At 38.5% G+C, this 26270-nt stretch overlaps 1 protein-coding gene and 1 long non-coding RNA gene across 2 annotated transcripts in view; both read right to left on the bottom strand.

Moving 5' to 3' along the window:
- The window catches only part of ATP11B (ATPase phospholipid transporting 11B (putative)), a 118974-nt gene extending 114890 nt beyond the window's left edge, over positions 1-4084 (bottom strand). The window contains exons 1-2 of the mRNA XM_029938739.1: positions 3993-4084; positions 3801-3822 (exon numbers count right to left, since the gene is read on the bottom strand). Of these exons, the coding sequence (XP_029794599.1) occupies positions 3801-3822; positions 3993-4084 (114 nt within the window). The remainder of the gene's footprint in view (positions 1-3800; positions 3823-3992) is intronic.
- A 5554-nt stretch (positions 4085-9638) lies between these two features.
- Positions 9639-26023, bottom strand: LOC115291975. Its single transcript, XR_003908742.1, has 4 exons — positions 25924-26023; positions 11187-11286; positions 10861-10956; positions 9639-10328 (listed from the first exon to the last, which is right to left on the bottom strand). It is a non-coding gene; the product is annotated as an uncharacterized LOC115291975 (long non-coding RNA).
- Between the last annotated feature and the right edge of the window lie 247 nt (positions 26024-26270).

Here is a 26270-nt window from a genome sequence, read left to right on the forward strand (position 1 = left end):
AACATACAGGTGTTGGTGATTAAAACAATTTTTTTTATTGAGAGAAAATAGAAATGAGAGTAAATGACCAGGCAAGTTATTGCATATATATACATAATCTTTTCCTTTCTATAAACATGACTGACTATATAATGATTATCCCCCGCCACAGAAAGAGCCTTTCCTTAGGGATGTTTATGGTATATAAAACCAGCAGTCAAATATTATAAGCAATCCAACTATAGAAATTAGCTAAATATTTAAAGGAAAAAAATAATCTCACTTTTGTACTTATAGTTGAACCTTGCTTTTTGACCCTAAGAGGAAGTTTGAGATACACTTACTTGTCATAGTAATAAAATACTACTACCATTCATGGAGCGTTTGTGTGTTACAAGCCCTGTATTAAGCTCTTTTCTTGCATGGTCTAATTCAACTCCCCTCAGTCCTTTGAAGTTGATATTATTATTTCCATTGTATGGATGCAGAAATGGAGGCTCAGGTTGAAAAACTTGTTCAGTGTAAGTAACTTGGCAAAACTGGGATTCAAATTCTGGATGGTCAAGCAACAAAGCTCCTGTGCTTAAGATATGTAAAGAAACAAAAATATGACCATACCTACTTAGCATACCTACTTTTCACCTGCAAGTGGTCCGATTAAAATTAGGCCGGAAATTTTTATTTATATGCCACTAACATTTATCATGACAACATAAGAAGTAGAAATCGAGAGGATACTTTGTACATTATTTAACTGTGTCCTAAATTTCAAAAGGTAGAAGTGAGAAGAGGACTTGATTCTGAATGCTATGGTGGGATGTGGTAAGAAGGGATCTCAAGATAACTGTAAAGATCATAATTGTAGTTCAGATTGTCAGGAATAGAATGAGTACTCAAAGCAGTGTTTTGTTCTCAAAGCACTTTTCAAGAGCAATATTTTATACCTCATCTTAATCCAAAGAGCATAGAGTATTTTTATACTGTAGAGTATAACCCATTAGTTATACTGAAATCAGTTTAGTGTGTCATAATTGGGATTAAAATAATAGAAACAGAAAACATCAGAATATATTGTCCTGTGTAGTATGTATGGTATGTGTGAAACTTTTGTTTCAGATCTTTGTGTGTGCTTGTACACGCATGCATGCTAGGCCACAAGATAGAAAGAATTTCTTCCTATTGGTTTAGTTGGAAAGGTTTAAAAAACATTGTCATGGGAATGCACAGGATATAAAGCAGCCGCCAGCTGTAAAAGAAAGAAAGAAAATGTGTTTGGAGTCAGTGGTAATTTATTCATTTCACAGTTATTTCTTAACTACTGAGCACCAAATGTATGCATAACAATGGCCTACAACTAGAAGACACAAATGCAACTTTTAAGGTGACCCCCTTCTCTCTGGGTGGAGTTCACAACCTAGTTGGAAAGAGAAGTTACAGAGAGGATTCAGTTAAATAACTGCAGACACGAATACTTAAAGAGTGGAGAAAGCTCAAGGTGTTTGAGTTACAACTAATTAGAGTAATAAGTGGTAATAAGAGGCGGGGTTGGGTAAGGGTAAGCGTAGCGCTGGGGGTTTCTAGCTAGTCACAAGTTTACAGGAGATGGCCAATCCCTGGAATTTTCTGAACAAGGAAATGACAGGATGAAATCAGAACACGATTCCATAGTTACTATATGTGATAGGTAGGAGAGAGAAGAAAGGTCGGATATGAAATTATTGCTAGAGTGAAGCACTGAGTTCAAAAGTGCTGGACTAGCAAAGAGCCAGAAGTAAATAAAGCATGTTGTAGGAGGCTGTGCTTTGGTGACAGACAAGGAAACCTGAAATGTAAGCTGTTCAAAGTGGGGTGACAGACCTTCCAAGAGAATAAGTTTACCAGCATCATAACAGCCACTGAATTCATGATAAATATGGTTCTTTTTCTTGAGTAAACTTGTTAATATAATTCTGTGCTAGTTACACTTGTGAGGTTGTTTAATCCCAGGTGAAAAAATACATCTCCTGGTTTGGTGTAATATGAATGACAAAGACAAAACAAGGATATTTTTCTTGTCTTGGACTATTAATAGAAAGCACAGGCAATGGGCTTGTTAAGGTCAAAATTCCTGGTTCATTCATTTTGGTACCCATAGTGTCTATCGGGTACTCAATAAATGTTTGTTAAGTAAATCAGTTATTCGGATATCATTTACATATCAATTTACTTATATGTAAATGAGTAGTTAAGGAAAAAACACCTAGTTTAGGAATACGAAAGTAATATAAGGCAAAGCATATTGAATGATTTCAGTAGATCCCAGGCTATCCAGTAACAGCAATGGTCACCATCCATTGTTGTGTGCTTCTTAGAACTCTTCCAAGAGTTAGTCTGATTGGAGGACACAGAGTCTTACCAATCTTTTGCCTTAATGTCTTAATCATTTCTTCAGCAATGGGAGCCATTATAGGGGCCCTAGAATCTACTCTTTCTCATTTTTTTTTAAAAGCAAAACTTTCTCAAAATCATAAATCTAGTAGATTATACATCATTCCACTTAAAAAGTGATTAATTATCACTTCTGATAACTTTCTGATTAATTATCATTCCAGAATTTCTAGACCAGCTTTCAGGCAGAGAGAAAATAGACTTCAGGCAAGCTTTTCCAGCACTGACCAGGATTATATATTTATCACCTTGTGAAGAAATTCATTAGGAACAATATCACATTACATATTTGCAACTTTTCTTGAAAATTCCCAAAGAGGTATCAGTTGTGGACTAAGTTACATAAACAGTTTTAATTTTTGGCTATTTATGGTTATATAGAACTGAAACTCAAAACCACTATGAAGGTTAGAATCCGTAAAAATGACTCTATTGGGGCACCTGGGTGACTTAGTCAGTTAAGTGTCTTACTCTTGATTTTGTCTCAGGTCATGATCCCAGAGTTGTGGGACAGAGACTCAGCCTCTGTGCTAAGTGTGGAACCTGCTTAAGATTTTCTCTCTCTCTCTCTCTCTCTCCCTCCCGCCCTCCCTCTCACTCCACCCCCCTTCTCTGCCACTCTCCCTCACTCTCTCCCCGAAATTTAAAATAAAAAACCTCTTTGTTGAAGAGCTAAAGTATGCAGACATAAATATGGTCAGCAACTTCCTTCTTATTTTTAAGTTGCCCTTTAATAACTCAATACTGCTTTTGCATGAACTAGATGCAGCATTCTATCACCTCTCTTGTAAAACATAGAAAAATTAACTTGTATACTTTTTTTAACTTAGTTTTATTTGTCATAATAGGGGAGACACTCAAATAGGCAAGAGTCTGTGATTAAATTACCAACAGAAAGAGTGATAAGCTTCAGATCAGCTGCAGCAAAGCCAAAGCCACTGTTGTTAACTGACAGTCTCTAAACCTAACCAAGTTTTCCTTACTTGTGCTACACAATAGATCAAATTATTTAGCCATCTAGAGGCATTAGTTTTGTAGTATTTTAAGTTGTGGGCTTCATGAAGAAGTTGCACTGCTTGATGTTAGATATTTTATGTTTTTCTCCTTTAGAGGTGCCTGGGTGGCTCAGTTGGCTAAGTTCCGAATTCAGCTCGGATCATGATCTCACTGTACATGAGTTCAAGCCCCATGTTGGGCTCTGTGCTGACAGCTCAGAGCTTGGAGCCTGCTTCAGATTCTGTGTCTCCCACTCTTCTCTGTCCCTCCCTGGCTCGTGCACAACATTATGAATATACTTAATACCACTGAAATGTACACTTAAAAATGATTAAGACCATGAATTTTATGTCTATTTTACCACAATTTAAAAATGGGGGGAAATGACTGCATTATACCTTAGCCGTGGTTCGCGGCCATCTACAAGAAAGGGCAAAAGTAAGGAGCCAAAAACCAAAATTGAAAGCCTCTTCAACTGGTCTCCATGATTAATTAGCCTCTTGTCCACCCTGGCCCAACCCATAATCTCATTACTCCTCACACAGCCCTACTGGGGCTGTGTCTGCTCCGCTGTTTTTCCAACTTTTTACAGGAACTGGTATCTAGATTCACCAACCGTGCTGCTACCCGCCTGCTGCTGGTTCACTGGTACTCTCTCATTCCGACCACAAACCCCAATCATCACACTGCCCCCATCTCAGCAGGAAGTAGCCAGAGACCTGACGCTGCCCCATAACACCAAAAAGGTCGGAATGGAAGAGTTACCTTAAGATGGCGACCAAGCAGCCATTTTGCTGTGGGTTGGAGAAAAACACCATGCACCAACGACCCTCACCCCTCACCTGCAGACCTGGAATGTCCCGCGCCAGTTTGAAAACAGCCAATCATGAGGCCCCAGCTTCCCATCACCCTGACAGAGGAGGCAACCTATCCAATCCCACTACGTCCCTGAAATGCCCTTATTTGGTGGTCTGCCCTCCCAGGTCTGCCCTGTCATCCATAAAATACCTCACCCCTCCGGTACCAGGGGCAACTTCCCTGACTCCCCACTCCCGGAGTCACGGAACCTTTATCTGCCCGGGAATCGCAGATCCCAATAAAGGCTTTCTTGGCTCAAAAAAAAAAAAAAAAAAAAAAGGAATGGATCCACACTTGTTTTCTGAGTAAAACCTTGGCTTAGTCCACAAACATTTCCTTAGGTCCCCTCTATTTCCTTAAACTTTTATAAAACCATATTAGCTGAGCACTAATGGAAATGAATATGCCCTAAATTGCCAACACGTCTGTCTGCTTTGCAGATATCAGAAATGCTCAGCTGGGAGAAATAGTGTTAATGGAGGATTTCCTGAAGACCATTCACTCTATTTGGATAATCTAAATTTTATCTTTAAAGAAACATCAGAAATCTGTCTTTGAAAGTCTTGTTTTGGGTTGTCCAGTGATTATTTTTACTGAACTGCAGTTTAGGGAGATATGAACAGCTGGAATCTAGGGACCATAGAGAAGCAGCCTGAGGAATCCCACAACTGTTTCTACTGTGGAGGTAGGTGCAGGTGAGAATGCTGTTCATCGTGTTCTCTTAAGAACCTGCAGAAATTCATTACCACAAATGACGTTCTCTTGAGCAATGTTTTGCTTTATAATCTTCTGGGCATTTTGAATTAAGTAATCAACTGTGTTTCCTTCCATCATGTCTTGGTACTTTAAAAATTCAGAGGCTTACTTATAGCAAGTACCCAGACTACGCCATACATTTTGTGAATTACTTTTACCCTGAGTTCTTACTTATCTACTCTTACTTTCCCATTGGTTGGTTAATTCACTTCCTTAACTTCTTACTGTAATGTATGTATTTCATAAGACCAAGGATTGTATTTTAATCTTTTCTGAATAAAGTATGACATAACTATTCATTTTTATAAGTTATAAAGATTAAATTACTTTTTGTTTTTGTTTTCATAACGATTAGTTTTAAGATGAGAAAGTGAATCCCAGATACAGTGAAACCTTTATTTGCAAGCAAATTTCTTTCTGGAAACATGCTTGTATTCCAAAACACTTGTATATCAAAGTGAAGTTCCCCATAAGAAATATTGGAAACTCAGATGACTCATTCCACAACCCAAAAATACTCCTATGAAAATGATTACAGTACTGTAATATAATACAAAATAATAACGAAAATACAAAATATAAAGAAAAATAAATTAACCTGCACTTACCTTTGAAAACCTTCATGGCTGGTGTTGAGACTAGAGTGGAGGGTTATTTTGTGGGATGACTTTCACTATCACTAACAGAATTACTGCTATCTGTTGGCTCTTTTTCTGCATGGGGACCATTGCACATGCACATGCACAGATGTTGACTATAGTATTAATAAACTCTTGTCATATACTGTATTTAATGTAACTGGCAATAAGGCAGCAAGGAAGGAGTCTATATCTGCAGTCAGCCTGACCTTGAATGAAGTAAAGCATTCCTAAGCTTACTCTTGTACGGAAAAGCAAGGAACTGTCCATAGGTGCTTTAAAGTGACAAAAAATACACTAGTGCCAGTTGTGGCCCCCTCCCAACATTCTGAAAAACCACTGATTTCTGCTAAATACCATGGCCTGAGACCTAGCATCTGAGCAATGGGAGACCATCACCCACAATTCTGCAGTGAGTTAGAGAGAGAAGAACCATTGGCTCAGTTGTGATCATGTGACATTCAGCATCACATACTACTTCTATTGCAAGATATCACTTGTTTATCAAGTTAAAATTTATTAGAAATGTTTGCTTGTCTTGTGGAACACTTGCAGAACAAATTACTTGAAATCCAAGGTTTTACTGTAATCTAATCTGAAGACTAGATTCCTTTACCTCCACAGCAATTACACATGTATTTTCACTACTTTACAAGTGACTCTCAATGCTAATTTGTGTGTGTAGCAGATTGACTGGAAGCAATGAGTAAACATTCAGTGAGTAAAACCTGAAGTTAGGTAAGGCGATATATAAAAGTAGGAAAAAATGTGAGCAAGAACAAAACATGCTGAGACAAAGAGAAATTGAGAATAATGTCTGTTAAGATTGCAACTAGTAGAATGGGTTGGAAGTTGAGTATTGAGAAATGCTGATTCAAAGAGACTTCTCTATGGGAAATAGGATGAAAGTGGCAACTTGTTGAGGGGCTAGCTGACCATCTGATTCTGGCAATAACTTACCATTAAGGATTCACACAAAGGCAAAAAGCCTGTTGCTTCCTTAGCAACAGAAGAACTCTGATATGGACTAAGACAGCAGCTGGATTGGTTTGGGATTATGGAAAATAGGCTGCTGGGGCAGAAACAAAACATAACTTCTTAGGGAGTCTGGTGAGAGGAAGATCTTGGCTGGAAAGAGCTGAGATCTGGCAATAGATCCACAATAACCTAGAGCACCAGAAATCCTTGGGTATCTCCAGAATTTAACCTAAGGCCTGGGACATAGTATGTATTCAAAAAAATTTTTTGTAGGGGCACCTGGATGGCTCAGTCAGTTGAGTGTCCAAATCTTGGTTTTGATTTGAGTGTCCAAATCAGGTCTTGAACTCATGGTTGTGAAATCAAGCCCAGATCGAGCTCCAAGCTCAGCTCAGAGCCTGTCTAGGATTCTCCCCTTCCCTCTCTCTCTGCCCTTCCCCTGCTTGTGCATACATGTTCTCTCTCTTTCTTACTCTCTCTCTCTCAAAATAAATGAATATTTTTAAAAATTTTGTCATATAAATAAAGCTGGACAAATTAAATTCTGTCTATGTTATTGTGATTGCATTTGTCTATGGTTAATGTCCCAACAGGGCTCTCATGGCAAGAAGGCCCTCCCATGACTCCCTACAGAAGAGAGGAAAGAGATGAATGGGGCCAAGACTGTGGGTTCAGCCACCCTGGGTCACTTCCCATGCTGCACATACCCTCAATTTGGAAATCTCTTCTGATATCCTCTACTTTCGTCTTACTCAGCTAATTCTTCATCATCTAAGTCTCAGCTTAAAAGTTACCCTTCAGAGGTTAGGTCCCCTTGCAGAGTGGGGACATTTATAAACCTAAGCACTTAAAAGATTTTGTTGACCTCCTCCCAACAGAGCTAAATATGAATTCAAATACAAGATAAAAGTGTGAAACATTTACTTTTTTTTTGAAATGATATATAACACAATGTATATATATTTATTCAGAATAACTTCTTCCTAGGTTTTCTTCTGATTCAGATTATCTCCCTGTTTCTCACATATGCTGCCTCATATGTGCTCGTGCTCCCTCTCTCTTTCTTGAGCCTTTGCTGGTGCCTCAAACAAGGGCCAACTCAGCTGTCCGGGTAATTCTGCATAAGTATTTCCACAGTGTCCCGTGCACGTACTTAGCACGCTGATAACCATGTAAGTTTTTCCTGCAATCTGATTAATATCTGTCTGCCCTGTGATACAGTATTCTTCTGAAGGGCAGAGACTCAGTTTGTGAAGTTGCCTCATCTGTAAAATGTTAACAACTTTTAAGTGACCAGTGAAGAAATCAGGGAATGTTCTAGAATGGTAAATTGGACTTTTATGAGTTCAAGGGAGATAAAATAAGATGACTCACTAGGAGAGAAGGACAAATGAAACAAGAGGTGTTATCCTGTACACTGCTGATTTAATCAGACTTCCCAGACTATTGCTGCTATTCCAATGAAGTAAACTGATTTCCTCTAGATAATTCCTAGACAAAGATACTGTAAATCTGTCTTACAACCAGTCTGTTGTTGACAGTTTTATAAGACCCATTCATAAAATGGCCTTGCTATTCTGATCCAGATGCTAGATTCTGGCTCTCTTCCTCCACCCTCACCTCTTCTGTCACCATTCAGCTAGTCAACAAATATTTGTTGAGCATTCGGGGAATGTTAGCCATTGTGCAAGGTGCCCGCGGGCTAACAGTTCCACAGACTTCACTCTCAAGGAGCTCATAGTTTAAGACCTGGCGTACTGTCTTAGAATTAAGTTGTTAATAGTGTCACACTTTTATATTTGTCATCTTGAGTATAACATGAAAATAATATATGCTTAGAGTATTCAGAGATGTACTCACTGTACCTATGTAGGAAATTACAGGTAAATAAAGAAGGTCCATAGGAAGTTAAAGTTTAGAAATTTCTTAGTTCTGTCACCTCCAACCTAAGACCTGCTTGTTCACTGACCAAATCTTCAATGATTCAACTGAGACGTCATCACTTTTCTAGATGAAGCAAAATTTCTTGCCAATCAGCATATGCACATTTAGTGACCTTGCATGAAGAAACATCCTGTCTTCAAAAAAGAAGGTTGCAGCTTATCTATACAAAGCAGAAGTATAGACAATGGTCTATGTGTATACCAAGCAGGAGCAGGACAATGCTGTTGTCTGGTGTGTGTGTGTGTGTGTGTGTGTGTATGAAGACATGGGAAGGTGATGTGTGTATGTTCTACTAGCTCACTTGATTTTAATCCAGAATTATTAATGAAGGTAAAATTGTAGTCTCAACCCTCAGAGGTGGTTGTTAGCTTCACACAGAGGAAAACTTGTCCCATGACTATAGCTTGCACTTTCAGCTCCAAAATAGGACAAGAAAGAGGAGGTAACTCAGTGGAATCAGGAGCATGAAATGACCAGAAATTCAATTCAAACATCTAATGGTGGGTCAATATTATCACTGTAAACAAAGAGGAGATTACTGTTAAATACATCACTCTGACTTTCCACTGTAGTGTGGGGGAAAAAAGGGGAAAAAACCCTCACAATCAAAACAGGGAAGGTAAACAACTCTTCAAACACACACATATATGTGCATATTTTACTCAGTATTATTATTATTTTTAACGTTTATTTTTAAGAGAGGCGAGTGCATGCAGGGGAGGGGCAGAGAAGGAAGGAGAGAGGACCTGAGCTGATGGGCAGAGAGAGAGGGAGATACAGGATCCAAAGCAGGCTCCAGGCTCTGAGCTGTCAGCACAGAGCCCGACATAGGGTTCAAACCCATGAACCATGGGATCACGACCTCAGCCAAAGTCAGAGGCTCAACTAACAGCCATCCAGGTGTTCCAACTCAATATTATGTTTTTAAATTTTTTAATGAGAGAGAGAGAGAGAGAGACAGAATCTGAAGCAGGCTCCAGGCTCTGAAATGTCAGCACAGAGTTCAACGGAGGGGCTCGAACCCATGAGCTGTGAAATCATGACCTAAACCAACTGAGCCACCCAGGTGCCCGTCAGTATCATTTTTATTTATGTCCCTGTACAGGAAGATGCAAATACAATTTAATCTTGAAGTGTGAATTTTAATTAATAGGCCTTTGTCCAACTCAGTAATTAATGAATGTGAGAACTCCGCAAAGTTGCATTAGAATTCTAAATGGCATCTTGTTTTTACTTTATTGAGTTCTTTTGATATGTCAGACAAGAAAATGCAAATTTTCTCTGTATTAATTAATTAAATGGTATATTGGGAGAGATGCCAGTTTTTAGGGTGCACTCAATTTTGCTCCATCTCTTTGGTTTTGTCAAGTTGCTATTTAAATTCTGATACGGTACTTAGGTTGTAGTTTTAGTACCATAGCTTCCCTAAAATGATTACTCCATTACTAACTCCGAAACAGGCTTTTCTGCTTCTCAGCAGCAGAGTGGGTGTGCTGGGCCAGTACCAAAAAGAACCTATTTTTATTTGAGGCCAGATCATGGACATCCAAGTGTCTCAGAGTCTTAACAGTTCTCACTGGGGCTCTTTGTAGAACGTATAAATGGGATTTGCCTCCAGTTGAAACCTGGAATTCTCTTCTTCCTGGATTTCCTTTCTTCCTCTTGCCCCTCAGCTCTTTCTCAGAAACCTAGTTCCCAGCTTTTCCCTGGCCCTTGGATCAGAGTCGAAGGAGACGTATCATTGAATCCAACCTGGGAGAATGAATGACAAAAAATACTTGCATTCTTCAAAGTGGGGCATTTGCTGCTATCAGTCACTTGTTCTAATATAACTTTGATGATTTTTAAATATTAATATTTTATTTAACATTATTAATAGTAATTATCAGAGGTGAGCAAGTGTAGCCTGCTCTTTAATTCCTCTTTATTCACCTGGATTGAATTTCTCTTGATTAAATGTTAGACTGAGAGTTAAAGTATACTTAATTAACTTACATTTGGCTACTTACAGAAATATGCCATTTAACTGTGACACAATAATCACACTCTTAAACACTATACATTCTTGCAACTAATATAGAAGTTTTCTTCATAACCAATTTAATTATTAGTAAATAGTGGGCTTTCCCCCAATAATCATAGAAAATAATTATGACATAAAAGATATATTTTGTGGATACACAGTGTGGGGGGGGGCTCAAAGTCAGTGTTACTTTTCTATACTTTTCTCTCCAACGATATCATTTCTGTGGATAAGAGTAGATCTTCAATATCTTGCTCTTACCTATCTTTTTTCTCTGTATCACCAATTTTTTCAGCATCCTTCTCTGCAAGCAATTGTCTGTATTTCATCCTTCAGGTAGAGTGAACCATTTGACAGCTAGTGAATCAGCAGAAGCCAGAAAATTATATGTGCACACTGTATGTTTAACAGTGGAGTACAGTCTGATTACTGTGAGAACGATTTTAAAAAATCTGTTTTAACAGTTTAGGCGGTAGCAACCTCTGATCTCTCAAGATTACTTGAGTGGAAAAATCCCTTTAAGGCTATAGCAAAACTTGGTGGTAGGATATTGATTAGTTGGTAATAGTAATTAGCTTTGAGCTTACCATCAATATATGAAAAACAAGTTTGAATCACAATTGAGAGTAAGACCCTCAGTTCCGGCTCTGGGCTTCTTGAGGTGGTTGATGTTCTCAGACAAACATCCTGAAGAACAATGGTGAAGATTGTTACCTTATGGAGTAAAAAAAATAACTTGGCTGACCTTTATATCATTCTGAAATTTAGTCACAAAGAAGAAAATAATGTTAATTTCAGTTGTCGGTTAGTTCAATAGAGTTTCACTTCATCTCACCCACATTTTCTAAACCGCTAGACCACTAACTGTTCGCTGGAGTCTTTAAGGTCATTGTAAAATGAGATAGCAAGTTGGTAATTAATTGATTTACTATTGAGTGCCAAGACACAATTGAGACTCAAAACCCACAAACCCCAAATCTATTAAATTAGCCTGTTTTGAATGTCGATTTTAGGAAGAACCAGCAGATGATTTTAAAGTAGCTATTTCATTTTGCATAACCACCATCTAAGACACTGTTAAATCCCATAGTCTGAGAAAGATTCAGAAGGCTCTCAAGATTTGAGCTGGTTGGTGTATTTCATTAAGGAAAAAATCATTACCTGCTCCCTAATTTAGCCAAAAATATGATTTATCTCTGATATAAACTTTCAGAAATAAAAACAATATACTATTGAATTTTAAATGACCAGTAAAAATTAAGATTCAAGTTGCTTCTAGTATGTTAGAATTGATTTGATCATTTTGTCACTTCCTTTATATGGTGCTATCTCTGGGTTTATAGTAAACAATTTGTCAAATGCAATTATGCTTATGAATTTAATTTTTTTTGGTCCTATTAGACAAACTGGATATATTCTCATGACATGTTTTGTAGGAGTTGCTCTTATTCTTTAAAGAAATTTAAAAAAATGTTTTTATTTATTTTTTGGGGAGAGAGGGAGATAGAGCATGAGCAGGGGAGGGGCAGAGAGAGAGGGAGACAGAATCTGAAGCAGGCTCCAGGCTCTGAGCTGTCAACACCTGTAATGACCTGAGCCGAAGTCGGACACCTAACCAACTGAGTCAACCTGGGTGCCCTGAGTTACTCTTTTTTTCTTGAAAGTATTCACCAGTTTTTCATATTACTTCCTACAACCTTATAACCTGAGTGCAGTCATCATTTACTAGCTAGGAAAGCTTTGATATGTGCAATATTTTCTTGGTCCTGATGGGTCTTTTAATCCACTGCATCCAATTAAGCCCCACACCGCACATTACAGAATAACAAGAATAGTAATAGTAATAAGAACTACAATAACAATGCCTACTACGTGTTAAGAACTTACTAGGAGTCAAGCCTTGAACTGAATAACATGTTTTCTTATTTAATCCTCATTATAATCCTTAGTTTGGTATTATTTTATTCCCATATGGCAGTGTTTATTATTATTATTATAATTACTACTACCATTTGTTAAACTTAATATGTACTGAGTACTTTATATGTATTATATTATTTAATCCTCACATTAGCTCTGCATAATGAGGATACACAGCCAGATGGTCAAACTGGTCCTTTAACTGGTCCTTAACACATATGTCATATGGAAGTATGAAATGTTTCCATAGTGGGCTGTGAAGAGTTGCTGCCCTGAATTACCCAAATGTCCTCTCAACCCTTTTTCCTTGGTTGTCTAGCTCTTCTGGGGCCACTCAGCCTTGCCCTTTTTAAATCCAGAAACTGAGGTGGTAGCACTGGGCACAGTAGGAACTCTTCAGGACCTTGCTCCAGGGCCAAGGCCAAAGTTAATTTGACCGGTTGGTGCTTAAGCTGTCCCAGTTGTTCCCAAGCTGTACCAGTTAGTTAAATATTTTGCCTCTTAGTAGGGATTATGCATTGTCGTTCTCATTTTGCAGGCTGGAAAATTCACATAAGTCCATAAAAGTTAACAGGCCCGAGATCACCCACCTAGGGAGTATTGTAGTTAGGATTCAAACCCAGGTCCCCCTCGAGCTAAAAGCCCTCTTCTTAATTTCTTCTTAATTTTCTACAAAAAAGTGGAAGAATCCAGCTGATTTTTTTAAGTTTATTTATTTATTTTGAAAGAGAGAGAATGTGAGCAGGGGCAGGGCAGAGAGAGAGAGAGAGAGTATCCCAAGCAGGCTCCGTGCTGCCAGCACACAGCCCAACATGGGACTTGATCCCACAAACTGCGAGATCATGATCTAAGACGAAATCAAGAGTTGGACGCTTAACTGACTGAGACACCCAGGTGCCCCTCCAGCTGACTTTTCATGTTACCTTTACAGTGTGAATTTCTTTGGAACTCTGTGCCATGTGAATTTTAAATTTCACAGTATTTTTAATATTTACCTTGAGGCTGTGAGAATATTGTTCCCCTGACTCCCAGCAATAATAATAAGCATGTAAGTACCAGGATGATGGGTATTCCTTTGCATCATTCTGCAAACAAGTGAATATATTCACTGATTTAGCCAATGTTGTATTTACAGTCCTCTCTCTACAGGTAAAAATTATTTTATTCATTTTATTACTGGGTTCCCAATAATAGCAACCTTGGTATTTAGCCTAACTCAAAATTGAAAGTTACAAAAGTAACATTTTTATATACTTTTAAACTATATACTTTACTTTGATATTATTTTAGTGTCCAAAGTCCTAATACCAAAGGCTGAAAACCATTGGCATTAGACTTCATTTCTCTACTTCTGTGTCTCACCTATTATGTCTCTTTCTCCATTTCTGATAAAAACGTAGCCTCCACTTTAGCATATATAAATGTCCATGTCACTCATACAACCCCATCCTTAGTATTAAGGGAGATTTTAATGCTATTACAACAGTGCTATGTACCTTTTAAAGGCAGTTACTCAGCACAGACACATAAATCAACAAGACTGCCAACTACAAAGTTCACTTTTATTTAACAAAATGTGATAAGCCTTCTAGAATTGGATATGCCACATCCATACACCAAAATAGGAAAATCTGACTAGAGGAAAGCAGAAATGGTGTGGTGGGAGAAACAGGACATTTCATCCCTGTGTAGCATTTAGAGAGGGAATAAGCAGGAACAACTTTGGCAGGTGTGTTTGGCATCAGGGGCAGGGCCAAGAAGTTTTCTTAATGGAGGCCTCAGTCTGGCTTTTTGGGACAGCAGCCTTTGCCTATCTCTTGCTGTCACATTCAAGTTCACAGTGGGGCTTTTGGCTTTATTTGAATGCCCTAGGACCAATGGAGAAGTGTCCTGCAGCAGCACCAAGCAACCTCACCCCAAAGCAGCAGCAGGAAGGAATGAGACACCCATCTGTTATCTCTCCTGGGCCCTGAGCAAAACCTGGAGCCTTAAGGTTGTGGACACACAGCTCTATGGTGATGGTTAATTCTGGGACTTTCAGTAGCATTTAGGAAGAAGGGTGCAGCCTGCCACATGGTCACCTTTCCGCAGGTTTAAGGTGGCTGCAGGCAGGATTTGAGCTCAGAGAGTTGTAGGAATACACCTAAAGCTGGAGTTATTCTTCACTACTCAAGGAGAATGGGATTGCTGGGGAGCACCCAGGGGAGGAGCTATTGTGGTTGCCAAGGGCTGGAGCAAGGAAGGCGTGGGGATCCCCTGAGACCCTGATGGAAGACAGAAAGAACCTGGAAGGGGAGGGCCTTAACTGGTGATGATGGTGTTATCTTCATATCCTTGCATTGACCCCCCCACTCCCCGCCGGAATCTGAGGAGTGTCTATTCAAAAATAAGTCACCCAAGTTGTGGGCAGTTCTATTGTCTTTAGGGCCACACTCTGAGACTAAATGTTCCACTTGCACATAGTCATGAAAATACTCCAAGAATGGCAAGCTTCCCCTTATCATTTGTGAGAGCATTAAACACGCACAAGAGCAGTCATCATTTTAACACCATTATGGAGGTCCTACCATGTGAGAGGAGCTCTGTTTGCCACTGTATAGTTCAAAGGAGATGGGGCCAGTGAGCTCTGTTTCACCTGAAGGAAAAAGAAAAGTTAACTTCTCATCCCTGTGCATCTACCATAATGTTTACATTCTGGAGCCGAAGTGTGGCCTGGAGTGCACCATGCTCACTAGTACAGGTGTAGACATTTTAGAATAGAAAAGGTTTGCTTGACGCTCACCGATGTGGAGGGGATTACTTGGTGAAGACTTAGAGAACTAACTTACCATAGAGACTGCTCCAAATATCACAGATTGGAAAATGTTTCATCAATATTTGAAATTGATCAGGGGAGACTGGGTGGCTTAATGGGTTAGGTGACCGACTCTTGGTTTCTGCTCAGGTCACAATCTCACGATTCATGAGTTCAAGTCCCACATTGGGCTCACTGCTGTCAGTACAGAGTCTGCTTGGGATCCTCTGTTCCCCCTCTTTCTACCCCTCCCCAACTTGCACTCTCTGAAAAATAAAGAAATATTTAAAAAATGTTTGAAATTAATCAAACTGGGGATGCTCAATTTTGCAAACCACCCAGAGGACCAACATATGAAACCAGAAAGGTATTTTATTAATTTACAATGAGAAATAAAACCTTTAGGGATCAGGGAGCCTACTGTTTAATTTTTTTTCCCATTCATTCTCTGAACTGAAACCCCAGAAGAATCTAAACTATTAGCTGATACCTTGAGGGGCATATACTTAGAAGATGAGCTACTTGTCAGAGACTTAAATTTAATGGCATTACGTTAAGAAAGGCCAAGCATGCATTTCTGTTCTGAGGAACTACCTACCAGGCAGACCCCATACTTAGTAGAAGCTGGCTCGGTTCCCTTTCAACATACAAATTTACTGTCTCTTCAAAGGTTACACTGTGAATCTCGTTTTCCTGTATTTTGTGGCACACCATGTTTCTCTACCTTTCTTATCTTTACTATATTAATTAGGTGGCAAGCTTTTTTGTTTCTGTAAGATGCGTCTCAGTGTTAATTTTTGGTTTAACACAGAGAGGACAAACTTATTTCCCACTCTTCAAGAATATCTCCATATCCATGTGCTACTTATAAAAGTGTGCTATATAAGGGTGCTACTTATATAGAACTTTTAGCTATTGTTTATTTTGACATAATTTCCAGGTTTACATTAGTTTCAGAAATGTAAGAAATAGTAAGCACGGAGATAGAGTGCATCATTAACAAGCTAGGTTTAAAATTAGGATTTCCTAATGCGTAACCCTTTGATAAACTCACTAGTTTGCAAAAGTTAATTATGTTATTGCTATTGTAATTAGTATGCTTATTATTTAATTGGGCACTAAGGTGCCAATTAAAAGAAGAAAAGTCTATTGTAAACTGGGGAAAACAATTGATGTCAATTTCCTAGAAGTAAAATCCATGAGAGATATAAAATATTCTGCAAAATCGTCATCACCTCGGCATTCTCTCACTGTGATTGTGTGTCTGTTTCAAGAAGATTGCTAAACCAAAATGTTTAAGCAAAAATCCCTGTCAGTTGTAAATCAGCTCTATTTAATTTGAGTAAACACGAGGTCTACGTAGCCTGCTGCTAGGTCCTGCCAGCTACTCTGTGAATGTCTTCTTCAGAGCCTCCTTCTCTTCTTGCTTCTCTGAATTAGGCCAGAACCAAGGTTCAGCTTGGAAAGTCAGTTTCCCAGGAAAGCAGGTGCTACACTGACTTATATCCGGATATTCACATGACTGATTGTTAAATCCTCTGGATTTTCTGATGGGGGGGGGGAACCCAAAAACCAAACAACAACAACAAAAAACCAAACCAAACCAAACAAAAAAACAGGAGGGAATGTCATCATATATTCAAACCCTCAGGGAAGCTTCTTTCTCAAAACAGTACTCCCTAGGGGGGAAAGGGGGGTGATGGGCATGGAGGGGGACACTTGCTGGTATGAGCATTGGGTGTTGTATAGAAACCAATTTGACAATAAATCATAATAAAAATAAAAACCACAGTATTCACTGCTTCCATCCTCAAGAAACCCAATGTACTAATGCTAAATAAATAGATTTTTTTCAGAACTGGTTTTTAAGGAACTTTTAACTTATATCTACTCTCTCTTTTTTTTTTTTCCTAAATAAGAATGTAAGAGGCAAATAATTTTGTTATTCAGAGAAAATTCCTGATCCGAAGTTCAGTGATATAATTGAGTGTAATAAGATTCAGGATTTTTTTTTTTGGAGTAACATTTCTTTTCTGTAATGCTACCTTTATATTTTAAAGTCATACTTTTAAAAATATTTAAAATAATGACTGGATACTTTCTTTTTCATAAGATTTAAGGTACACAAAGTCACTAAATTTTCTGAACAACCTTCTTTTGTGGTTAAAGTATAATCAGCCCAGCTTCCAAAAAAAAAGTAAATTAAAGTCAGAAATATTTCTGTCTATTCCATGGAAGCCAAGGTAAGAATTCACCAGATTCTGAAATTCCCTGCTCCTGTTGCCTAGTTATGTTATTCAGACATGCCTTTTAAGCTTTTGAGAAAAATATTCCTTCTGCCTAAGAGGAACTATAGTTAGTAAACAAATACATGGGAACTAACATTCATCCTTAATAGTTATAAAAAAAATGCCTGTGAAAGCAACATTAAGATAGTATTTTATATCTACTAAAATAGTAAAAATGTTTAATTAACTTTTTCAAAAAAATCTTTAAGCTTATTTATCTATTTTTGAGAGAGAGAGAGAGAACATGAGCATCAGCAAGAGTGGAGGAAGGAGCAGAGAGAGAGGGAGACAGAGAGAATCCCAAGTAGGCTCCACAGTGTCACCATGGAGCCCGATGCGGGGCTTGAACTCATGAACTAAGAGATCATGACATGAGTCAAAATCAAGAGTTGGATGCTTAATCGACTGAGCCACACAGGCATAATAAAAAGGTTTAACTTTATATTATAACAATTGTCAACATTAAAGTGAAATTATGAACTCATTCTTGATGGCACTGTAAGTTACTACAATCTTTAGAAAAGAATATGGCAATAAAGAACAAAAGACATAAGTATAATCAAGTCCTTTGTTCCTTTGAGGAACTTATCCCAGGAAAATAATTCAAAAATAAAAAGATGAGTACATTCATTATGTCTTTATTCACAATAAGTCGTTATTATAAAGTAAATAATCAATTTTAGGGGTATAGAGTAAATTTTTAGCAGATTGTCTTTAAGAACTAGATACCACATTTTTTCATCAACCTTAATTGAAAATGAGCATTTATTTCATGATATAAATGTATACTTCAGAGTACAGACACAACCCAGCAGCTGACAGTGGTGAGAAATGATTGATTCTGCAACATAATGTCAAATTTATAAAATTTAATTATTAAAATTGTAATGAAACTATAGATTCAATAATTGATGGTTCAATTATGATCAGAATGACCTAATAGTAATGAAGGAAGGTTCCTCTTTTATAATATTATAGCCAATAAGTTAGGAGGAAATAATAGAATTAGAATATCACTATAGAGGCATAGCTCGGTAATGCCTGCTCACATCATCCGAGGGAGACAACAGGACATACACTTTCTTTCTTTTTTTTTAATGCTATTAAATTTTTTTAAACATTTTATTTATTTTTGCAAGGCACAAAGAGAGAGACAGTGTATGAGCAAGGGAGGGCCAGAGGGAGAAGGAGACACAGAATCTGAAATAGGCTCTAGGCTCTGAGCTAGCTGTCAGCACAGAGCCCAATGCGGTGCTCTAATCCATGAACTGTGAGATCATGACCTGAGCCGAAGTCGGACACTTAACCAACTGAGCCACTCAGGAGCTCCATTGGACATATACTTTCTGATGGAACTATACAAATCTCTATGAAGTAGTTTGTCTGCCAGCAAAAATAAAGATTAAAAAAATCTTAAAGAAATGATCTTAGATTTTAATTTACAGAAAATATGTAGGCTAGAGGAATGTGTTTAATGAGTCCATGGATATTCAATAAGCGAAACTGAGAGAGTGAGGTCATTTGTGGGACTGTGACATTTTTCTTCAAAAATAAAATGCAAGGAAAAAAAAAAGATCCAGGAGGAAATTTATAGATTAAAGAAAAAAAACCCTCAATTAATAACAATATATGGACCATGTCTGTATCTAGATTTGAACAAACTGTTTTTTAAAAAGGTTTTTAAAAAGGAAAATATAAGCACTGAGAATTTACAGTATTAAGGATTTTTCCTGACTTGGGAGGGACTGATAGTAAAAAAAGGTGATTTTTAAAAAAGAAGTCCTATTTTTAAGGATGCATGTTGAATTATGTGTAGAAGAAATGATATGATATCTTAGATTTGCTTCAAAATAATCTGGAGTTTCTTCAAATAGAACTCACGCCAATTTAGTTATGTGCCTGAAGCCCGTGGAATTCTACACGTGTGCTCCAGACCTTTCCATTTATAAATACATTTATTCCTTTGAAGAACCTTATCTTTTTTCACCAGAGCCTATTGAGAGCTTATTTCTGCTTCAAGGATTTAGTCTAGCTTCCTCTACTACTTCAGTAGCATACGAAATATTTTCCGCAGTTTTTCTTTAAAAAAACAGGAGCACAAATTCTGTTATTAAAATGTAGTCTTGCCCCTGGCATTCTGGTCATAAAAGGCAAGTCATAGAATCTGAGACCAATTAAATCCGTTAATACTTATCAGATGTATATGATGTATTAAGCATGGAGTGTGATTGAGAGAGATTAAAAATAAATTCTCTATCTTGAGAAATTGATCATTCAGTTAGGAGAGAAAATTATGTGGAAATGACTGGGACAATAATGAACATTTATTGACTTCTTACTCTAAGCTTAGTACTGAGCTAAGTGCTTTGCATGCATTTAATTTTAATCCTTATAATGACTTCATGAAGTAGGTACTAATTATTACTATTATTATTATTATTTTTTATTTCTAAAATACAAATGAGGAAACTGAAGTGTGCAATCTTGAGATAACATAGTCAGTGTCACCTGGATAGATTAGCATAAAAGGGCCTGAAACCCAGGTCTCTATGAATCAAAAGCTTATGCTAGGCACAACTACAAAAACTAGCAGTAGTCTATTCAACTGACATTTACGCTGAACCTACAATGTACAGGGTAATAATATATAGTGAACACTGCCACATTCACATTATGATGGTAAGTCTTATCGGTCAAATTGACTAGGTGTGAGATGACCAGATACTTGGCCAAACATTATTCTGGGTGTTTTGGAGGTTGTTTTTGGATGGGATTAATATTTTCATCAGTAAAGAAGATTGTTCTCTGTAATGTGAGTGGGCCTCATCAAATTTGTTAAAGGCCTGAATAGAACAAAAAGACTGACTCTTCTCCAAATAAAAGGGACTTTATCTCCACAGAAAGCTCTGTTAGGTCTCTGGGCCTTGCCTGCCCGCACTGCAGATTTGGACTCGCCAGTCTCCATAACCAAGTGAGCCATTTCCTGGTAAGTCTCATTCTCTCTGGAGACTCCTGACAAATACAAATGTATTTCAAAAAACCCAAAGAGAAAGAAGTGGTGTTTAAATTACCACCAGATTTTGCAACACTGACACTGTGATTTTATATGAAAGTGGTCTTTTCTTCCAGTGAATTATGTTCCTGAAAATGTGCCTCTAAAGTCATGAACAGATGATCTCGCTTGCTATCTTTGATTCTCTCTTAGAGAAAACACTAAAGGAGGCAGGTTTTAGTTTTCTCATTGCCATTTCTTTCCAAATCATTCAACTGGTAGAAGTGTTGACCTTTGATTTGTCTTGTACTACTAATTTATGGAATGAAGGTATTGATTAATTCAATACACATTGGCCGGCCTTATTCCACACACTGAACATCCACAGATAAAATACTCCCTGATCCCAAGTAGTTTATAACCTTAGTTAGGAGCCAGACAAGCTAAAATCGTCACAGTGTGATGACACCTGCTGTACTGGAGGTGTGTCCCAACAGCAATGGCTGCCATGAAGCAGTGCCTAAATGTTCAAGAGACTCAAGAAGATATCACAGAATAATAGTTTTAGTAATTACTAATGTATTTTGTTAGGTCGTCACAGACTGATTCTCCTTTCAGATCCTCATTTAAGGCAAGATCCATATTATAGCAACCTAAAAGGAATCCTGGCCCTACTTTTTTTCTTGCTGAATGTCCTTCTGTACCTAGTCCTATAGTTAATAAGGACTCTACATTAATATCCACAGGGGAGTTATGTTTTCCTAGTCGGTTTCAATTTTTCTCTTTCTGCCTTCTAGAGAGTCCTGGAAGATGAGTTTCAGAGCAACATTATGCTAAATGAAATTATGCATGTCCAAGATGGAGTAGCAACCCTTTTTCCCTTGAATACTCCAGATCAATAATGTCACTCTGACTCCACTAGCAGACCTGTAGAAAGAATGATTCATTTCCCCACTGGTTTTCTACTCTCAAATGCAATTAAGGATTTTGAAATTGTTTAAAATAATTAACAATAAACTCTCCTACTTTCCTTCTTTCGCTACATTAGTTTTCCTTATGAGCCATCCCTGGGAATTTGTTCTTGAGAGCCAGATCTTCATTGACAGTGATGAGACAAAGATTACCTTACAAGCAGCCCTTTATACCTATTTGTTCAATCGAAAACAAATTTAATTATGGCATTGCATGCTGCAAATTAGACCTTTTGCCTGCTTGTGTCTCCTAGTAACTTTCTTGATCTAATTGGAATCCTTACATTAGAATACATTTTCACATCTGTTGACAAGAGAGTAGAAAATAACGCTCAGATTTTAGGTGTCCTTCCATTGTTTAAAACTGACTTAATTATTATGATTATACATTATACGTATTAATTATGCATAATTAATTATAATATAGATTAATATAATGATCACATAACATAATAATTAATTGTTACATAATTAAGTCAGCTATAAATATATGTTACATGTATATACCTATAAAATATAGGTAGGATAGGTATATTTAATTATCATACAAAGGTTTCTGCCTCTTGATCCCTCTCCTTCCCTCACAGAATGGCATTCTGAATGATAACACTAAGAAAGGGGGAAACGTTTTGAGCTGAGACAGATTTTGACTTCCTGGCCAGGAATATGCCAGCTAGGAAGCATATGTGGTGTTTTGCTCAGTGGAAGGCGTAATGGCTTGATAATATCTTGTTGAGGGTGGCGTGGTGGCATGAAACAAAGTTCATTTTGTTTCATGCAGGCATCAGTGGCCAAAGGGGATCTGATTTGAAGGGGAAGAGCAGGAAGCACTAGTTCTGGATGTTCTGGGGCCTAAGACTGTACAGCAGAGAGGATGTTTGTGATGAGATGAGGCATACCATGGGCAAGCCCTGGAAACAGAGACAATAAACCCCCAAGCCAGCTTACTGGGGTCCAGAGCTGGCCAGCGTCAGAGCAGTTCAGGAGGGAGGTGTGAGCAGGCAGTAAGGACTAGTTGTGAACCCTGGTGAGTTTCACTGAAGCTAGACAGGAATAGAGGGTGTTTGCTACACATGCGTGCGGCATTCACTATTTGCTTTTCTCCATGGGGAGCTCAAAGGAGCACATGAGCATTATCCCCTGGAGGCGGGTGGCAGGCGGGAACTAAGCTGGGGCTGGGGAAGGGTAAAGGTTTCAGCCAGGGGCAGGCACCTGCGTGGCTCAGTCGTGTAAGCTTTGGACTTCAGATCAGGTCATGGTTCGTGGGTTTGAACACCAAGAAAGGATATGTGCTGACAGCTCAGAGTCTGAAGCCTGCTTCGGATTCTGTGTCTCCCCCTCTTTTTGCTCCTCCCTGGCTCACAATCTGTGTCTCTCTGTTTCTCAAATATAATAATCGTTAAAAATTAAAAAAAAAATAAGGTTTCAGCCAGTGATGATTGAGTTCACAGCTGGAGTCCAGTCCAACTGGGCCTGACAACTATGAACCAGGGACTCAGAAGAGAGGCCAATGAGTCAGGCTGACCACACTGGAGAGATGGCTGTTAATGCTCTCCAAAGTCCCACATAACCCTTCCACTTACCTTTCACTGTCCGGAATCTAGACATACAGCCACAATTAGCTGCAAAAGTTGGGAAATAGGTTTTATTCCAAGTAACAGTGCTCTCAGGTAAAAACTGGGGTTCTGTTAAGGGAGAAGAGAAGTGATACAGAGAGGCAATCACTACTTTCTACCACAATCTCCATATCCCCTGTGAGAGCATTGTCTTTTTTCTTTTAAAATCTGGGCTACACCATTTATAAGTAGTGTGACCAAGAGCAAGCTAATGAATTTATCTGCATCTCAGTCCTAGAATCTATAAAGTGGGCATATTACTACCAACCTCACAGGTTTGTGAAGATGAAATAAAGTTAACATATGTAGATGGTACTAAATACATGTTAGTGTCCCTTGTCAGAAAGCTGGTTCTGCTTTTTTCTAGACCATTTCCTTTTACCATTTTCCTGGTATTATCCCTTGATCAAGATTGGCTGAATCATCTTACCCATCTTATCCATTGAAGACAACGAGGCAGACTCATCCAATGCAATTCCTCTCTAGTCCAATACAGGAAGGGAAGTTGGTACTCTACTAAAACACATCATTTTAGTTCTTGGCATTTAACAATTTAGGTTTCATGAAAACTTTTAAAGAAATTTGCCAGTTTGGGTCAATTTGGGTTAGAGTTTGTTAAAATAGTTCTATTTTTTGGGGTCTGCCCTAAATAGAGTCTTAAGTTTATGGAACATAAACACTTCAACAATGGCTGCCTTACAACAAGACATTTATGGCGATATGTTTTTCTTGTCATATGAATGTCACCTGTTAGACCTCATTATGATCATAGACTCATTCCTCTGGCTCCAGCTCATGTTTGCTAGGGCAATGTTGAACTTTAGATTAGATATGAACTGTTCGCTAAACTCGGTGGTTGAAAAGGTTCCTTCAGAAGTGCAGTACTTGATTGTCCTCCTTTTGACCTCTCTTTGAATTTTCTTTCTTATCTTGGTAACCATAGAAATAACTAGGAGAGGGGCACGGTTGTGTGTCCGACTGCAGCTCAGGCCATGATCTCACCATTTGTGAGTTCGAGCCCCATACCAGGCTCGCTCCTGTCAGCCTGCCAATGCAGAGCCCGCTTTAGATCCTCTGTCCCCCTCTCTCAACCCCTCCCTGACTTGTGCTCTTCCCAAAAATAAATAAATATTTGAAAAAGAAAAAAAAATGTTAAAAAAGAAAGGAAGAAAGAGAGAACTAGGAGAGGTGAAGTTGGTCCAGATCCACTACTGCACTGCATAGAAGGCAATGGTTGCACTAGTGCTTTGTCAATGATGATTCGACAGAAAAGGCGAAGGGTTGAATCTTGAACAGCAGCTACTCTGGCTTTTGAAGGAGTATGGGAGACAGAGGGACAGTAAAGGGCACTGAACATGCACTCTTATCTCTGTTCTCACCATTAAATACACTCCCAAATCCCAGAAGCTTCTTCACTTTTCCCTTACGGGTCACTGCTGCCCACCCCTGTTTGGCTGTTCTCTCCCCCATAGACTCATGTGTCCTTACCTCATTCTGTTGATCTGTCTGATCTTCTGTCCTCTCTCAAGGTATATAGGCAATATCAACTTTAGAATTACAAAGATCTTGGGATGCTTGGGTGGCTAAGTTGGTTAAGCGTCTGACTTCGGCTCAGGTAATGATCTCATGGTTCGTGGGTTCGAGCCCCGTATCAGGCTCTGTGCTGACAGCTTGGAGCCCGGAGCCTGCTTTGGATTCTGTTGTCTCCCTTTCTCTCTGCCCTTACCCCACTCATGCTCTCTGTCTCTCTCCCTCTCAAAAAATAAACATTTAAAAAAATTTTTTTTAATTTTAGAATTACAAAGATCTCCTATGAACTAGTGTACCTGATCCTCAATTTCCGGCTCTGTCAAATGGTAATAAAACCTACTTCTCAGAGTTATTTTGAGGATTAAAAAATATATATCTACTGAATATATTTCTTTTTTGTTTGTTTTTAAAGTTTATTTATTTATTTTTTAGAGAAAGAGAGTTTGGGAGGGGCAGAAAGAGAGGGAGACAGAAGATCTGAAGTGGGCTCTGCACTGGCAGAAGAGAGCTCCATGTGGGGCTTGAACTCAAAAACTGGGAGATCATGACCTAAACCAAAGTCAGAGGCTTAACTGACTGAGCCACCCAGGTGCCCCACTACTCTATACATTTCTAAGCATGTGGTAGGAATTCTGTAAATGTTGGCTTATTTCCCTACACATTAATCTTTCTCCTTTGACCATGTCCATGTTTTTACCTCTAAAACTTTACTTCTCAAAAATGTGGTCCCAGGACCAGCAATATTGGAAATGCTGAATCCCAGACATACTGAATTAGAATCTGCATTTTAACAATATCCTTAGATGTTTCCTATACATGTTAAAGTTTGAGCAGCACTGCTTTAAAACAGAGACTGCTCTCTTTATCCTTTTTTCCAAAGGGAAAGAGTATTGGGCACCACTGGTTTCATGCCTACCCTGTGTCCTGACTGCTGTTTCCCTCACTGCCACCCTGTGAGGCTGGCACTGTCATCTCCCCTGATCTGGGAGGAGATGGAGCTGATGGGAAGTTAACTGTCCAGCCCAAGAGCAACTAGGAATAGCACAGGTGAGATTCAAACTCACAATTCCCCCCCCCCCCCATTTTGCACTACTTCAAAACCACACAGGCCTACTGGCTTTTATTGCTGGAGAAGAAGACAAAAGTGGGGGAAAAAGTAGAAAATGAAAACAAAACAAAACAAAAACAGAGACATAAAGACATTAAAGATAACCTTGAGTTCCGATGAAATCAGTAGCGAACCACTGATGACTGGTTCCGGTTGTCCTCAATTCTTTCTCCAGGTTCCTTGCCCTTTATTTGATATTGACATACATTTTGGCACCTGATAAAATATTCCACAAACACAAAATGATTATTTAGTTTTCAGCCTGTCTAGTGAAATAATGTATCAGCTGATTGTGGCATCTAATCCCACATGTGACTGTGTTAATTTGTTCATGATTTTTATTTTCAGATGTGTTTTCTTCTCTCAAATAGATTATAAGACCTGCCCCTTCCTTCCTCTGTCCCTCCCTTCCCTCCTCCTACTCCTCCTTCCCTCTTTTCCCTCCATCTTTC

Source organism: Suricata suricatta, chromosome 5 (genome assembly GCF_006229205.1).
Source record: "Suricata suricatta isolate VVHF042 chromosome 5, meerkat_22Aug2017_6uvM2_HiC, whole genome shotgun sequence".
Lineage (NCBI taxonomy): Eukaryota > Metazoa > Chordata > Mammalia > Carnivora > Herpestidae > Suricata > Suricata suricatta.